This window comes from Balaenoptera borealis (assembly GCF_965194805.1).
Source record: "Balaenoptera borealis genome assembly, chromosome: 10".
Classification (NCBI taxonomy): domain Eukaryota; kingdom Metazoa; phylum Chordata; class Mammalia; order Artiodactyla; family Balaenopteridae; genus Balaenoptera; species Balaenoptera borealis.
This window is the reverse complement of record NC_138874.1, coordinates 2,451,934-2,469,799: the sequence shown is the minus strand read 5'-3', so window position 1 is coordinate 2,469,799 and position 17,866 is coordinate 2,451,934. Positions and strand designations below refer to the sequence as shown.

Below are 17,866 nucleotides of genomic sequence, written 5' to 3'. Positions count from 1 at the left end.
AAAGAATCTCTATGAAGAACAAGTCTTAACCTTCTTGTACCTCAGTGTTTTCATCTGTGAAAGGGGTATAAAATAGTACCTATATCACAGCTAGGTTGTGAGGATTAAACAAGCAGGCATAGTAACATGTTTAGGAAAATTCCTAATACAGTATAAATGCTATTATTATTATTGTTATTATTTCTTATATTTTTATTTTACAAAGGTTTTATAAATATCCAAAATTAATTTCCCCAACTTAAGTGTTGGAAATATTGGTTTACTGAAACGGAATCCATAGTAGCCTTCTTAAATGGGCTTAAAATGGCCATTTCAAAAAAAATCACATGGTCTGCCAATGCCTCCGTGGGATTCTCTGTTCATATTGGTCCTAAATACCATAAGGTTAGCGACTGTAGAGCGGTGGTTCTCAACTGGGTGATTTTGACCCCCCCCCACTCCCTAATGCTAAATAACTTTGATAGTAAATATCAGTTTTAATTTGTATCATGTTCAGGGTGCATTCGGCAATGTCTGGAGTCATTTTGGTTGTCGCAACTGGAGGGGGTGTGCTCATGGCATCTAGTGAGTAGAGGCCAGAGAGGCTGCTAAACATCCCAGAATACACAGGACAGGTCCCACAGCAAAAAGTGACCTAGCCCTAAATGTCCATAGTACCGTGGTTGAAAACTCCTGGTATAGAGTTTCATGGCCAAAAAGGGAATAACAGAAGGAATGGTTAGAGAACTGGTGGAAATCAAAATTCTTTCTTACTTAGTTGCTGCTGTTTCTGCATTTCCCCCCCAGATTTTAGTTTTCAATTTGTCAGAAGCCTAACAAATATGGTAAGAAAATTAGGAAATGTGACATGGTGTAGTTTAAAGAGCCCTGGAGACTGCCACTGCCCACTTGCCTCTAAATGTACAAATAGTTCTATTTTCAAAAAGTAACTTAGACCCAAATTAAGAATCTCAGAAAGATCTGTCAGAGTCCACATCTAGCACACATCCTAGAGAAACTCTTGTGTGTGTGAGCCTGCGGGGCTGTGCAGAACAATATTTTGGTAGTGGTGAAAAGTTAAGAGGCAATCTAAAGGGCCATCAAAAAGAAATGAGTAGAGAAAATAAATTTAAAAGTAAGTGAACTCGGGCTTCCCTGGTGGCGCAGTGGTTGAGAATCTGCCTGCCAATGCAGGGGACACGGGTTCGAGCCCTGGTCTGGGAAGATCCCACATGCCACGGAGCAACTGGGCCCGTGAGCCACAATTACTGAGCCTGCGCGTCTGGAGCCTGTGCTCCGCAACAAGAGAGGCCGCGATGGTGAGAGGCCCGCGCACCGCGATGAAGAGTGGTCCCCACTTGCCGCAACTAGAGAAAGCCCTCGCACAGAAACGAAGACCCAACACAGTCATAAATAAATAAATAAATAAATAAAAAAGAACGTGAATTTCAAAAAAAAAAAAAAAAAAAGTAAGTGAACTAGATATGTATCAGAGTGGATAGAGGTCAAACGTAATTTGAGTAAAAAAAAAAAAACAAGTTGTAAAACAGCTTGTTAGGATACCACCATTTTAAAAATCTTAAAAACAATGTATCAGGAGTCGGTTGGTTCCTGTATCCCTGTCCTCGCCGTCCCTCGCCGTCACGCCGATATTCCTGGTGAACACCAACGTGCCCCGCGCCTCTGTGCCGGACGGGCTCCTCTCCGAGCTCACCCAGCAGCTGGCGCAGACCACGGGCGAGCCCGCGCCGTACATCGCGGTGCGCGTGGTGCCGGACCAGCTCACGGCCTTCGGGGGCTGCAGCGAGCCGCGCGCTCTCCAGCCTGCACAGCATCGGCAAGGTCGGCGGCGCGCAGAACCGCTCGACAGCAAGCTGCTGTGACGCCTGCGCGTCCGTCAGCCCGGGCAGGATCTCCATCAACTACTACGGCGTGAACGCGGCCGACGTGGGCTGCAACGGCTCCACCTTCGCCTGAGTGTCGTGCCCCGGACTCCCCTGCCCGCGGCCCGCAGCCTGCGCGCGGTTTTCTGCCCGCCCCGTCCCAGCGACCCCACCTACCGGGACGGAGAAATAAACGGTGTGAAGACTGAAACAACAACAACAACAACAACAATATATCAGCAGTTAGGATTGTGTTTGGTCGCATTCGAAGAAATTTAATGACAGTGGCTTAAGCAAATAGAGGTTTATGATTTTGTCCTGTAAGAGTTCAGCTGAAGGTGATCCAGATGATGGTGGCTCCAAGAAGCCATCAGTCAGGTCCCACAAAGCGAGGGATGGGCCACTTGTACAATTAACCGGGTCTGGTGGTCCAGAAAGGGGACAGGGTATATAACATGTAAATATGTTTAATTAGTCCATCTCTGGTGGAGAGCTTGAAAATTGTTTTTAGGGGTCCTCAAACCTGCAACCAGGGTTCCTTCCCCAAAGCTCATTCTGTCTTTCTCTCTTTCATCCTCAAGACGACAAGCTGAGAGCTTCCACACCACATAATGCATCCATGCGTCAGGTCCATAGAGAGAAAGGGTAGAAGATGAATCTGAACCTAATCTGAATATACCCCCTCTTACCAAGAAAATGATGGTTTTTACAGAAGCCTCATCTTCTGAACTTCTGCTTCTACCTCCTTGGTCAAATCTAGGTCACATCGTTCCCTACCCACCCCTCCACTCTTTAGCTGCACCAGAGCCTGGGAGGGGTGAATGAATAGACTTCTCGATCACTGCTTCCTGAACAAGAGCAGGGTCCTGATAGAAGGGAAGAGGGGAATGACAATGATGAGGTGGGCAAACAGAATCGTCTGCCTCAAATAGTATAAAATGTTTAAAGGTGGGTAGTAAAGATGTAAAAACATGGTCTGGGAGAATATATCCCAAATTGATGGGAGTGTGTGCCTCTAGGGAGGGAGAAAGAATACCATTGAGTAGACGTACAAAGCACATTTTTCCTTAATTCCTATTTTATTTATGTATTTAATATGAAAAATTTCTGAAGCAGATATGCTATAATATTAAATTTTAAAAATCTGGGTCTTCGATGTATGAATCTTTTACTCTGTTCTTTTATGTAATTTTTCTAAGTTAAGGAAAAATCTCATAACTTTTGCCAACCTACAAAATACTCGGGCTAGTGGTATGTATTCTTTGGTCTCAAGGGAAAGAGAGACCTGAATGTATCTGCCCAAATAATGAGACAAGAGGGGACTGAGATGAAAATTCCAGGGAGCATCATTCCCACCGGCCACAGAGCTGGACAGTTCTTGGAAGCGCCAACTCCCAAACCCATATTGCATACGGCTTCCCCCAGGTGCATACTCTGAAACAGTTAAACTAGGATTTAAGCAGGACCATGGGGAAATAATTTTAAGTATTCATGATTCATCTTGTTCTCAGTGAAAGTCAGCATAAAAGCTTGCATGTACAATGTTTCCAAATAGCTGACTGTCCTAACATTTTCTTTCATAAGAGATAGGTCACACAGGATACTCATACAAGAGGTACTTTTATGAAAGGCACTTTTATCCACCCCACCACCAAAAAAAAAAAAAAAAAAAAAGAAGTGTAATGAATTATTTTCCAAAGCTGATGGTTTCGGAGCATTCATTTTCATGAAAGTCAAAGTCACCGCCACTCAGTAATGAATTCCTTTTGGATGCAATTCAGACTTTCCAAGGTTACCAATTCAGGTTTTACAGAAAAAAATTATACTGGTCTGACAAGAGATATGCCTGAGAAGTTGAGGAACAAAAAGTTAAGGAAGCAGAAGGCCCAGGATGAGGTGACTGGGCACTTCATGAGCACTTGAAGAACTTATTTTCGTGCCAAAGCAAAGAAGCCAGTCTAGAATAGGTTTTAATTTATGCAGATGAAGAAATCAGAGAAAGAAGAAAAAGGAAACTTAGTGTTTTCGTTTCACGTTTACTTGCTGCAGACTCCTGACCCCCATGACTTAAAGTGCTTCTATGAAAGAGGAAGAGCTTGGAAGGGAAGGGAAGAAGTCTGTGTCAGGGAAACTCAGAAGGTCTTCTGTAGAAGAATCCCACATCTTCCCTGTAACGGTGTCTTTTATTAATTTGCCTAAGAAAATATTGTAGGAGTTTCAACGTGGGAAGGAAGAAAAATGAGTTTTATTTTTCCTAGCTCCATTAAATATAGAAAAGGAGACAATAAACGAAAACAGTCTGGCATAATTAATCCCAGTACCACAGAAACAATGGCAAGAGTTTTCTTTGAACAAATCTGCACAATATAAATCTCTCTTTGGGAAGAAGCTGTCAAATTACTTTAATATTCCTGAGGATCGAAGCTGTTGGGGACAAACCAGTTTAAGGCCCAGAGAAACAGAGTGGTAATTTAATCCCATTCTGATTATTCTGACAGATATTGTTGTCATCTTATGGAAGCGGCTTTGGACCCACTTCTGGGTACGGCAGGACAATTTTGCTGGTCAAAGCTAAGTTTGGAAAATTTCCGACCAATGGGAAAAAGCAAATCTATTTAGATGTTTAAATTGCTGCTCGCTGATGGGTAGAATCATTTCATAATGCATTCCTGCCTGGGGATCTGAACCTTTGGACTTGAGCCCCTGTTCAGACCCAAAGACATGATCTTTGCCAGTCTTTTGGCCACCCTGAGTGCTCATTTCCTCATTTGTTTAAGAAAAAAAAACTTGCATCCAGAGTGGTTGTGAGGATTAAAACAATTTATGTGAAAGCATTGCATAAACTCTAAAATGTTGAGCAAGGAAGATTATCTTAAGGGTATTATAGATACTATGTTATTGGCAGAAAACTAAACATGTTTAATTTTTGTTCTGTTGTATGTTTTTTGCTTTTGTGCACAGGTCATTTCGGTCTTGATTGTGCCATTCACTAGAGTAAAACTAGGACGCCCCTTCTCTTCTTCCAGCTTTCATCTCTTCGCCTTCAAAGAGGTAAGGAGATCTAACATCCCTTCAAGCTCAAAGGCTCCAAAGGTATGTGACTCAAAGTACAAATAAAGAGCCGAATCTGTCCTGAGTAAAATCCTTGTGTAGGCAAATCTGAAAGGAGATCAACAGCATGACACTAAGTGAAAGAGCATCTTTGAGGCCCTTGAAACTGAAAAATAGAAATTATAGTAGTTGATGTTTGCTTTGGCTTCTCCAAGAAGTCGGAGAAATGAGGTCTGTATTCTTTGGAAGATTCTGATTGAAAAGAGGATTTTTATTAAGTTTTAGAAAAGCCATAAGGCAAGGATGAATTCTCTAATAGCTGCTCACACAGCTCCTGCACATTATCCCTTTCGAGGGACTGGAGCTTTGATGAATGTGGCTGTCACCCCCAGAGGTGTCATGGCCCATATAACATGCACCCCGGATCAGCACTGCGGTGTTTCGTCTTCTGTGGAAGAGCACAGGACACACAGATTCGAGGGGAAGCTGATTCTGCTTGGTGCTGATTTTACATCTGGGCAGGTAGGTGTGCAGTTTTAAAACACAAATTACCAGGATGCTATAGATCACCGGCACTCAGGCTGTGAGGAGGCGCATATGTGCAGCAGAACCTGAGATGTCTGTGAGCTCAGTCAGGTCCGACTCAACAAGTCTCGAAAGTGGAAGAAACAGCAGATCCAGAAAGACCAGCCATTGCCACTCATGCTTCTGACTCTCAAGGCAAAATAAACCGGGCTGAATGAACTTTTTTTTTTTTTTTTAAGTTTTTAATTAATTAATTAATTTATTTATTTTTATGGTTGTGTTGGGTCTTCGTTTCTGTGCGAGGGCTTTCTCCAGTTGTGGCAAGCGGGGGCCACTCTTCGTCATGGTGCGCGGGCCTCTCACTATCGTGGCCTCTTGTTGTGGAGCACAGGCTCCAGACGCTCAGGCTCAGCAATTGTGGCTCACGGGCCCAGCTGCTCCGTGGCATGTGGGATCCTCCCAGACCAGGGCTCGAACCCGTGTCCCCTGCATTGGCAGGCAAACTCTCAACCGCTGCGCCACCAGGGAAGCCCTGAATGAACTTTTTTGTCACATCTGATTCAGCAGCATACAGGTTAATGGGCTGCTTCCCCAGAGAGAAATGGTGGACATCTGCTCTTAGATATGACTGACATTTTCACCTAGCCTTTTCTCTAATGCTTTAATGCCATATATTGCTGAAGTATAATCTTAAATTTTTTGAAAAGTACTTGCAAAGAGTTAATGAAAGAGGTTGTAATCTTCAAGTAGAGATCAAGTATGTCTTCCTTCTAAGATTGTTTTTGCTGTGATGGAAATTGCTAGAATGTGATGGGCCCACGTAGTCTTCCTTTCAGCCCAGTGAATCTGTAAAAATAAATTTCACTGCTCCCTCACATGTGACAAATGAGCATCTTCTGTCCTGGACATGTACTGGGAACACACTTTAGATTATTCTGAAGGTCCATATCGTGCTTTCAAGTCTTCCACGGTGCTTTCACATGAGCAGTGTCCCACCACTTTGAGCCTAGAAATATGGCTGAGTTCAGACAGAAGCCTCTCCAGAATAGCTGCATCCTTTGAAAAGAAGACATCAGATTATAGCCAAAATGATTACAGGTCCAGGATGAGATCTTGCAATGTTTGAGGGATCCTACAGTGGCCGTCCCACAGTGATCAAGAGCCATCACCTACAAAACGTGTTTTCAAAAAATAAACAACTTTCATTTCTTTTAAATCAGCCCTCTCAGATCTCCTTTTTTTTTTTTGCATCCCCTCTTATATGTCAAAGTGTATGTTGGGAACAAGGCTGGAAACTTCAGGTCCTACACAAAACCCAGAGAGAACCAAAATGAGCTCTTCACAGGCTTGAAGACAGGTGGTAGGGAGCGAAGTTTATGGAGTTTATAAACATTTTTTTTAAAAACCATAGATATAAATTTCCTCAAAAGCAAGGGCAATGTCTTATTCATTTGTGTATCTCTCACATAGCTAGCAGTGGCTTGTATGTGGTAGGTATTAAAAGATATTTGTTGAGGCCATTGATCATTCATAGAGCAAAATATTATTCTACATATACCATGAGAGTCTCCATGGAGCATAGAAAGATGAATAAAACAAGGTCCCAATTCCAGAACTTCCGCAGGGGCACCATTTGGTCCAGGCTTCAAATTCACAAAAACCCTAAAACAGACACTCTTCATTTCTCCACATGATGTTATATATGCCTTCATAAAGGTAATACTGACAGGATTGAGAGCTGACATTATTCATCATACAAATTTAGATTAACCCACAGTTTTTGCAACTCTTTTGATTTTTTTTACCTTTAAAGATTTAATTAATATATTATCCTATTTCTATGAACTCATCTATCTACCTAGCTAGCTAGCTAGCTAGCTGTCATCTATCTATTTGTCTATCATTTTTCTATCTGAAGTAAAAGATTCATGAAAGAATGATTATTATTATTGATGAACATTGCAGTAAGGTGGGATCCCATGTGATTTTTACCCTCTTTTCTATATGTTTGAAATCACTGCATTGAACACATATGACTTGTGTAATCAGAGAAAAGCAACAAAATTATATTCAGTATACAAAAAAAAAATGAAATAAGATTCAGCAAATGTGTGAATGAGTAGAGTCAGTCAAAGATGACAACTTAGCTTGAGCCAAAACAACTGGAAGGACGGTGGTTTTGTAGGCATTGAGCGTTCAAGAAAAGGAGCAGATTTGGGAGAGGACACGTTTTGAATCCAGTTTTGGACATGGTGGGCTGGGAGTGCCAGGAGACCATCACCATGGAAACGTGGAGGAGCCGCTTGGAGAACAGCTGGTGCTCTAGACGTAAGGGATCATTGATGGGAGTGGAATTGCAAAGGGAGAGATTAGCCCAGATGGACGAGATGGAACTTGTACATTTAGAAAGTGAAGGAGTAGGCAGACCCACGGTTAGAAGGAACCAGTAGTGAGAGAAGATGAGAACCAAGAGGTGAGGATTTTCATATTACCATGGTGGTGGCCACAAAGAAAAGGGATTCCAGGCACCCAAAGCAGAGTGCTGAGGAGGAGGATGGCTGGGAAAGCCTTGGTATTTGGTGATGAGGTCTTTTTTAAAAATTAATTTTATTGGAGTATAGTTGGTTTACAATGCTATGTTAGTTTCTCCTGTACAGCAAAGTGAATCAGTTATACATATACATATATCCACTCTTTTAGATTCTGTTCGCATATAGCTCATTACAGAGTCCTGAGTAGAGTTCTCTGTGAAAAAGACAGTGATATCACTTTTATGTGGAATCTAAAAAAATGGTGTTTAGAACTTTTTCTACATTCACACAAAAGAGTAGCTGGGCATTATATTCTCAAAGAATAATTAACATTAGGAAAACCCCAAGAAATGATAATAAATGAACAAAGCAGAATATACACGTAAATATGTAGTTTAGTTTTATAAAAAATTATAGGTATAAATAAGCACAGAAAAATAATGTACTCAACAATAGTTTTTGAACAGCTACTATGTGCTACCCGCTTGGGACACAGAGCTGAACAAGATAGGTACCCTTGACCTTTACATTTTCATTATAGGTAGGATAGACAGTAAACAAATAAACATATAAAGTAGAGATAATTTCCACTAATGATAAATGCTAGGAATAAAGTAAAGATAGTTGTGATGGAGATTATTGGCAAAGGGAAAAAGTGATGGCCTCTCTGAGGACCTTGCACTTAAGCTGGAATCCACATGAAAAGAAGGAGCCGGCTCTGGGAAAATGGGAGGTGGGAGTAGGAGTTGTCCCAGGAAAAAGCACCAGCGGGAACGAAGTCCCCAAGACAGAAAGAAGCTTGGTGAGTTCTGGGAACAGACAAACTTTCAGTGTGTCTGGATCTGCGTGGTTATTATAATAGAGTCTAAGACATGGCCAATGCCCTCCTCGGACAGCTCATAGACACATAAACGAATCATTGCATATATTATTGTAACCACTGGGACAGACACAAGTACAAAGTGCTGTAAATACACAGTAAAGGAGGAGAGTCACTCAATCTGGGAAGCAGGCAAATGTGATCTTTGAGCTAAGCCTTCTGAAGCTTTTGTGGGTTTCTGCCATGGTTGGCGATCGCTAGGTGAGAAATACTGCTAGAAGGGGGACTCTTCATAAGGAGCAGGGGAAGACATCACTGAGGCAATATAAATAGAAGCTGTTAGATTAGTAAATACAGGAGAAACTGACTAGTTCAGCCAGATCTGAGAAGAAGAGGGGAAAACTTCTGGGGACCACTGACCCATCGCTTGTCCCGTAGATTCTTCTTCGCGATCATGACAAGTGACACATCCCATCGCTCTGCGTCCATGTTGTCGTACCTGGTGTCCTCATCAGCTCTGCTGCTTCAGAGGAAACCCCAGAAATCAGTGACCCAGGACTGGGGGATGTCTCTGCTCCCAGAGCAGGTCTGTGCTCACTTTCCTGGGTGCCCTTAGGGTACAGAATAATCTTGGCTGATGGGATTGTTCTTCCTCCCCTAACCATGAACTCGGGATGGGGAAATGGGCTGCCCGTGAGAAGTGAGGAGTGAGTGGACCAAGGTGTCAGTAATGGAGTGCTGGCAATGGAGAGCATCACTGAAAAAAAAGAAATAGCATGGTGCACAAATGCATAGCAATGTAAAGGATAATGGCAAGTTTAGGGGGGCATGAGTAGTATGTTATGGTGGCAGGTGTGTGTGTGTGTGTGTGTGTGTGTGTGTGTGTGTGTGTGTATGAGTGCAGTGATTGATGGGAAAAAAGACTGAAAAGTCAGGTTAGGGCCAGCTTCTGAAAGGTCTTAAATGATTTCCTTGGGACTTTATGCTTGGTTTTGTTGAAAGCAAGGCATCACCAAAGTGTTAAATAGAAGAGACATATGATAAATTGTGCATTTTAGAACAACTCTGAATTCAGTTTGGGATATTATTATGGGGGATTAAACCAGGAGGTTGAATGACCAGTTGGGAAATGACTGCAGTCAGTGAGGCAAGAAATGATGAGACACTAAATTAGGATGGTAGCAGTTGAAATAGAGAGGGCAGGTTAAAAATGGAAAGGAATGATAAGCAACATAACTGAAAGAATTTGGAGATCACTTAGGTAGGAAGGATAAGCAAGAAGAACCAAGGGTCAAGGATATCTCTGGTTTTAACATGGGTGCCTGAGAGGCTAGTGGTGCTACTAGCCATTATATGGAACCCAGGGAGGGGGGCATATTGCGTGTTAAGTGTGGTACAACTTGTACTCCATGTATACTGAGTGCACGATGCTTGCAGGATATCGGGGGGCGGAGGGAGATGCAAATCCAGGCACGGAGTCCAGGAAAGAGGTTGACGTTAGAGGCCAATAACTAGGTATTGGTAGGAGTTAGTTGAAACCAAGAGAGCTGATGAAATAATTATAGCTTTTGACCCAGCTGTTAGCTGTCACTCAGGTCATATGGGAGCCCTTGAATACTAGGGAAGAACACTCGTTGCCAGAAGGTAGAAACAACCCCCAAGATCCCAGAACCACAACCATCTGAATTCTCCAGCTACGCACTTGGTAGAAACTGAACAACACCTTCCACAGAGAAAACATATTTTGTCTTGCAGATCCAATTTTCCTTGCCCGAAATTCTTAGTTTAGATACAAAGACTATATGATATCTGACATATAGTTGGTTTAGGAATTTTTGTTTTCCTCACTAATTTGATCAGATTTGCATATGATCCATTTGATCACTTATCACAATCAATTATAAATTTAGTAAATATTTGGCAAAAATCTAAAAAGTTTACATAAACAAATTAGATGGGCTGTAAATATTGACTGGGAAACAGATGCACAGATTCTTTCTGAAGTTTTCTCTTTCAGGGTTCCTTTAGTTCTCTCTCTCTCCTGGGGAAATCAGCTTGACTATGTAATTCAATGTGAAATTCCGCTATGGTTTGTCTTCCTCTATGGTTTTCACACTCTGTGGAGTGTGAAACTGTCAGACTGCCTCTTGTAAAGTGGTCTCCATGGTGTTCATCAAGACCCAGTGAATCATTTTGGTCAGTTTGATTTTTCCAGGTTCTTTTAGATCTATTCATTATTTCATTTCCTAAGGTTTAACACTTTGTAAGGCAAGCAGAATTTGATATGTTTTAAACCTTTGATTTATCTAAAGCATCCTTAGTTATAATGGCAAAGTCTTTTATCTTCTTGGGTGAAAAAGAATGGTGTGCTTTTCCTTTATTTGCAAAATGATATCAGAGTATCTGTACATAGCAGCAGGCTCTATAAGTTGGTGAGATTTCTTTTTGTTAATAATTATCTTTAAAATTACAAAAGTAATGCATACTTAAAACTTTCAAATTATAGAAAGCATTAAGGTAAAAAAAAATGTGGGGCTGTCCATGATCATTGGAAATTCAAGCATCATTTCCTCTATTTCTAGCCACCGGACAAGGCACGTATAACATTTATAAAAAGAGCTCACCTCATGGTTTTCTTCTTTACTTTGATGTAATAAAGTATCTAAGTGATTGTTCCTTAACAGCATTTATGGACCTACTTCAGTCTCTTTAAAAGCTACATAGTATTATGGAGTATAGATGTTCCGTAATTTAATAATGACCCTATTGATGGAGACTATGCTGCTATTGTAGAAAATACTGAGAAAATACTGCTCTGAACAGGCTTGTATACATATTTTTGCACACATTTATCTGCAGGATACATTCTTAGAAGTTGAATTGCTGGGTCAAATGATAAATGTATCTTTAATTCTGACTGATATTGCCAAATTGTCTTCCAAAGGATTGTTCCAATTTACATCCTCACCACCAATGAGTAAGTACGCCTGCTTCCCTTGATCCCCTCTAATACAGCATTCTAAAAGTTTTTTGAATCTTTGCCAACCTGCTAGTTGAAAAATGGTATCTTGTGGTTTAGTCTGGATTTGAAAAATGGTATTTCATTGTGGTTTGATTTCCATTTTCTTAACTATATCTTTTGCAGTAAATCATATATGTAACCTCTTTTGCTCCTTTTTCCGGTGGGTATTTTTTTTCTTCTTATTTGTAAGTACTGTTTGCTCTGAAAACTAATGCTTTGTTACATTTGTTGCAAAAATATTTACTGTGTTTGTTGTTCAACTTTTGAATTCACTTACAGTATTTTCAAGATGTAAAATTTTTAGTTTTACAAGTTGAAATATATGAATCATCTACGGTTACTAGTTTTATATCTTGCTTTGAAAACATTCTCACCATTGCAATTGTAAAAGCAAAGTTCTCTGTGTTTTTTATTTTTAATGTTTAATTCTTTGATCCATCTGGAAATGCTTTGGATACAAGGATTGAAGTAGGGATCCAGTTTGATATTTTTCAGACCTGAAACCACTTATAATAGTCTATCAACCCCAGCCCCATGATTTACCATGTATCAAAATCCTTATGTATTTCAATTTATTTCTTGACCTTATTCTGTTCCATTTTTCTTCTTGACAGAATCAGATTCTCTTGCTTATTGTAGCTCTTTAATATGTTTAAATATGCTGAAAGCACTCTAATTTTTTTCTTCCTTTTAGTATTTTCTGGCTATTCTTTCATGCTTATTTAATCATAATATATGTAGAATCAGCTTGTGTAGTCATTAAAAATTAAAATCTTATTGATTCATTATGGAGATGGTATTAAATTTATAGATCAGTTTAGGAGAAATTGATAATTTTTAAAATATCAAGGCTTCTTACCACTCCCCAATAGAATATGTCTTTCTGTTTGTTAAATTATTCGTTGATGGTCCTCAAAATCATTTTAAAGTTTTCTTCACACGAATCTTGCACATTTCTTATTCAGTTTATTCCTATGTAGTTTATGATGCTAGTTCATATTATAATGGAAATCTCTTATTCAGATATATATTCTATGTGATGTTGGTTTGTGTATAGAAAAGCTATTGATTATTGTGTGATTTCAGATTATTTGTAATAGTTTCTTAGGTTTTTCTATGCTTTTCCTGCATATTCAAGACTCAGTCTTCTAGAAGTAAATGATAAATTTGGCTCCTCCTTCCTAATTTCTTTACCTCTCATTTCTCTTGTCTGAGTGCACTGACACCTTTCTCCAGAAAGGTAGATAATAGTGGTGTATTCCTGATACCTTTTGCCATTTAGAAATTTTAAATCTTTACATAAGAAAATCTGTCATTCTTTTCTTTGATAGCTTCTGGGGTTTATATCTTGATTTGGAAGATATTTCCCACTCCCCAAATGCTAAAGACACATTCCATATTTTCTTCTAATATTTTATAGTTTTCACTTTTACACTTAGATCTTCGATCCATCTGGAATTTATCTCTATGTATTGCATGAGATAAAAATCTAACTTCATTTTTTCCAGATGGTTTGCCGAATATCCCAACATCATTTATAAAATTGGTCAGTCTTTCCTCACTAGTTTGAAATGCCACTTTAGTCATATTCTAAGTAGATCAGTTTTCTTTTTAAACCAGAGCTTAAAAAATAAATAAACTGAATTACAGTAGAGAACAAAGACAGGAAATGCAGGCAAAAAACAGACATTAAGATAAAGTTGTACACAAACTATTTAATGTATATAATATAATACAAATGTCATTCATAGCAAAATAGTATAAATATAAATCAGAGAAAATTTTCTTATACAATACTTTTGTAAGAAAGATTCAGAGGATGGACGCCCATGAAATATAAGACTGCAGGAGTTGATTATTCAAACATTGTTTAGAGTTACTCCCATCCTATGGAAAGTTATTTAAGCCTCAAAGCCATAAACATCGTCCAGCTGCCTAGTTTAACCCCAAATCAGATGTTTCTGAGAGTGGATCAGGATGTCCATTAAGTAAAAAGCAAAGTCTGAAATTAGGGGAAAAAAAGTAACAGTCTCTTCTGTTCTTCTCATTCTAGACGGTTTGATTTTTCATTTACATCTCTGAGGCTCTAGATGTACGTCAGCATGTATGTCACATTCCTGGCACTGGAGTAGAGTGAAGGTGGGCAGTGGCCCTATGCAATCCTTTCTCTCTTTTAACAGGAGAGGTGATTGAGTCATTGAGATCAAATGCCAAAGATAATAAGAGTCAGTGTGGATCTCTGAAACCTGTATGGAAATCCTAAAACGTGCACTGAAATGCATGCCTTCCCAGGGCTTTGAAAAGTCTATGAAATAACAAGTTAACAATTAATATTATGATAGTGAATCTTGATAGTTATTGGCCACATCTTTTTGGTCTTAAAAGGCCTGAAGTGCTATTACATGTTAGCGGAACTACAACAGAGCCAATTGACGAATTCGTGTAACAATCTTCATTTTGGAAGATTAGAAAGAATGTTATTGGCCAATAAAAATTTCCATTTTCTTATGTTACCTGTTCCAGTTTAAATAAAAATTAACAGAATAGTCAAAGAGAAAGACGGTTCACTAATCTTGCAGTGTCAAGTCATGTCCTTGGAGACTCCTCTAATAAGTAAAGAAAGCCCACAAGATGGTTATGAGATGTGTTTCTACACAGCATCACTAAAACATGCACACTGTGCTTTCTCACAAATGGAACAATAGGTTTCTAGGAAGCACATTTGATTGAGCTTTAATCAAGCAATTAAATAACAACAGTAACAATAATAATAACAATAGCACCAGCAACCACAAATAAGCCACTTTCTTCAGTGGTTGGGGATATGCATGTTCTGTGTCTGTGGAGGCTGGAAGAGAGGTATGGCCCGCATCACATTCTATAGATGATCTAAGTCCGTTATGTTATTACAGGTAAAATAGAAGCCAGTCCCAGAATGTCAGCCTCTGGGAAGTAACAGCTGTCCAGGGCACTTTATAGCAAACACTTGGAGGCTTTCAAACATTACAATATTTAGCAATCTACAATAAAAACATACAGTTAACTGAATCGATTTTGAGCCTTTCATCAGGGGTCCTAGGCATACAACCTGGACTTAGGTTTTATTTTTCAATAAACTAAATGAATATAGATTTTTTTTTCAGCTATAAAAAGGGTCCAAGAGAGTGGCAGTACTGGCAGTGGGGTTAACAAATGCTGCCCTTAGCAGATTTTCCTGGAAAACCTTGCAAAGCGCGTGTCTGTTTTGCCACAAGCACTTGCTGAGATGGTCTTGGGCACTCTTTGCCTTCCTGGCACTATAGTAAAGCTAGACTCTGAACTTTCTATTTCCCAGGCCTTTGGAGGAGTGCTAATTACAAAATACTTAAATACTAGGAACTCATTCACAGAGCCAAGCCCAGTCTCGGATGTGAAAGCATTTAAAAAATATCCTTGTAACAGCCGTACTACTTTATACTTCATCTATTTTTAGAGGCCCAATATTTGTTTGGCTGGAAGAAAAAAATTGGAACATAAAAAGTATGCCCAGGAGCAAATCTGCAATAATAAGCAGCACATACATGTTGTGGAGGAAAACATTCAACATAAGACAGTCAACATAAAAACAGATTCTGCTGAGGCGTCTTTGTAAATAGCAGTTATTATTTTGCTTTCAATTGCTAAGCGTTTTAAATAGCATGCCCTTAAAAGTTGTCAAGTTCTTTATATAAATATAATTTCCTGATCTTAACTTTCATAAAATTATTATGAAAAATTATAAATGTATTCCTTTAGCTTCACGTGTAATTTTACAATCATCGTATTGTTAAAATGAGAAGCACAAGGAAGAAAAAGAAAGAAATAGAAACATTATCAGGTACTGGAGAAGCTATTAATTGGAAAATATTAATATTTCTGTATAAAAACAGAGTTTGCCTATGCAACTCTTTATTAAATGGTTTGAACAGATATCCTCTCACACAGATGTATAGTTGAAATTGTCCAACTGGTTGTCGGTAGGTCACACCCAACTTAAGGTCATACCCTGCCTTATCTTTAATGTCTCTTTCACTTCCTGAGCATAATAGCAAGGAGGAATTATGCTTTGAACCCTAAAGGAACAGTTTTGGAGCTGTTTGCTTTACATAATTACTGCTATAAAGCCAGGTAGATTTTCACACTGTGTCTTTAAAAGCAAAAAATCATTTTAAAAGGTTCTGAATCGCCTCCATCTGGAAAGTACAGAGGCATATAAAGGGGACGTATGGCTATTTCAATACTGGGGAAATGTGGTCGTAATGCAGGGAAGAAAAGCACATTTCCTGATTTCCACGATGCTGGGGCATTTTCTGATCCCCATCACTAATCCAGGGCTGTTGGCCGTGAGTAGGGCTAATGCAAGTCTCCATCACCAACCTCTTCCCTGAGACCAAAGGCCGGCTCCAGATGTGGCAGTTCAGAGGAGCTACCTTGACAGCTGGCAGACACCAGCGACTATGGTAACACTTAAAGGGCCTGAAACACCTTTAGTCACTGCTGCAGTGCTTTCTTGCATCAACCCACGCAATTCGACTTGGCAATATAGAAAATGGTAAAGTGGAGTTAAGGAAAATGCTAACGAATACTGCAAATCATGTTTAGAATGGAAATTGTGACTTTGCTAGCATTACAAGTATTTCCTGCCTCCCAACCAATAGATCCGTAACCAGAATGGCTTGCTGTGAATTTTGCAGCACCCAAGCCAAAGCAGTAACACTTCCGTAAGAGCATATGCGCCATGACAGAAGACTACAGCAGCCCAGAAAAATGATTTTTCCTGGGAAGGTCTGTGCAGCGATGAATAGGGCTCTTGATGCTATGGCGGCTGGGCAGAGATTTTCACTGCTTCCAGCCCACAGTGAGGTAATTTTAAAGGCACTTTTCCCTTCATTTATTCTGCATTCACTGAATGTACATTTTTTGATGTCAGAGGGACATTGCAGAAAAGATCAGATGAGATAGTCTGACAATAGAGCCAAAGTTCAAAGCTTCTCTATTCTCAGGTAACAGCCGGGACAGTTTGTCTGCATTAAATGTCTTGAGGGCATGTGTCACTGTAACCCTGTCCACAGCTTTTCAAACAGTTCAAGACAAACAAATCACTTAGTGGTTGAACAACTGTAGCATCTGATGCCATCACACAGACGTTGTAGCGACAGCCACTAATCAAAGTTCTTTTCATTCCGTTGAAAAAGAAGTTCCTCGGCTTTGGTTTAAGATCACTTTTTATGTTGTTCTTTTGAAAATTATTATATGCCAAGGTTAAAAAAAAAGAGAGAGAGAGAGAGAGAAGATTCTGTCTGTAGGAACCGGAAAGTCAAGCCTTCTGGCGGCACGCTGCTCTCGGTGACTAACTATGGGGTCAGGGGAGAGTCGTTGCAGGTGACCGGCAAGGCCTGTAAAGGAAGAGCCAAGCCCTCCTTCGAACCACCTGCCCAGGCCCCAGGTGAGACCCCACTCTCAGCTGGAACACCTGGGCGTCTGTGCTCTCCTTTCAGGCGTTCTTGCTGACTTCGCAAGGAAGCATGGACAACCAAGGCCAACGCCACCAGGCGGTAGAGCTGTAACACCACCACCAGGAAGTTCTTGGCAGCAAAGAACACCAGCATCTGGTTGATCACTTTGAAATAGGTCATCAGTATGAGTCGCACAACAAGGAAGGGACCGTCTTGTATGAAGATGCTGATTCCAATGTTCCACAGGTCGGCACTGTATTGGCAAAAGAACCGGCTGGGGAACCCCCTTGTTGTCATAGACACAGGGCACACAACATGCTGTACTGAAAACGCAAGAGAGACCAGTTACCGTAGCTCCCTGAAATGCGGAAAAGTAAGACAGCGTGAAGCGGGGACAGGTCATCAGCCATGGGGGTCACACGCTCGTTCACAATGGGGAGTGATTCTGTAATTTCATTCTGGAGGGGAACAAGTGAAACCACCCTGCCATTTTACATCCGTGGTCATTTTATATTCAAAACGGATCATCTGTTAGAAGTCCAATGAAACACATGAGAAAAAGCCAGCCTCTAGTTTCCATC

The 17,866-nt window shown here is 40.2% G+C and overlaps 1 protein-coding gene and 1 pseudogene across 5 annotated transcripts in view; one reads left to right on the top strand and one right to left on the bottom strand.

The window, feature by feature from the left end:
* Positions 1-1,574: 1,574 nt before the first annotated feature.
* LOC309604753 (macrophage migration inhibitory factor pseudogene) overlaps positions 1,575-17,866 on the top strand; it is a 155,159-nt pseudogene continuing 138,867 nt past the window's right edge. The window contains exon 1 of the transcript XR_014249612.1: positions 1,575-4,913. The product of XR_014249612.1 is annotated as a macrophage migration inhibitory factor pseudogene (transcript). The remainder of the gene's footprint in view (positions 4,914-17,866) is intronic.
* Positions 13,507-17,866, bottom strand: part of TMEM26 (transmembrane protein 26) — a 51,767-nt gene continuing 47,407 nt past the window's right edge. For all 4 annotated transcript variants that reach the window (XM_082407496.1, XM_082407493.1, XM_082407494.1 and 1 more), the window contains exon 6: positions 13,507-17,608. In XM_082407496.1, coding sequence (XP_082263622.1) covers positions 17,184-17,608 — 425 coding nt within the window. In that variant the 3' untranslated portion in view covers positions 13,507-17,183. The remainder of the gene's footprint in view (positions 17,609-17,866) is intronic.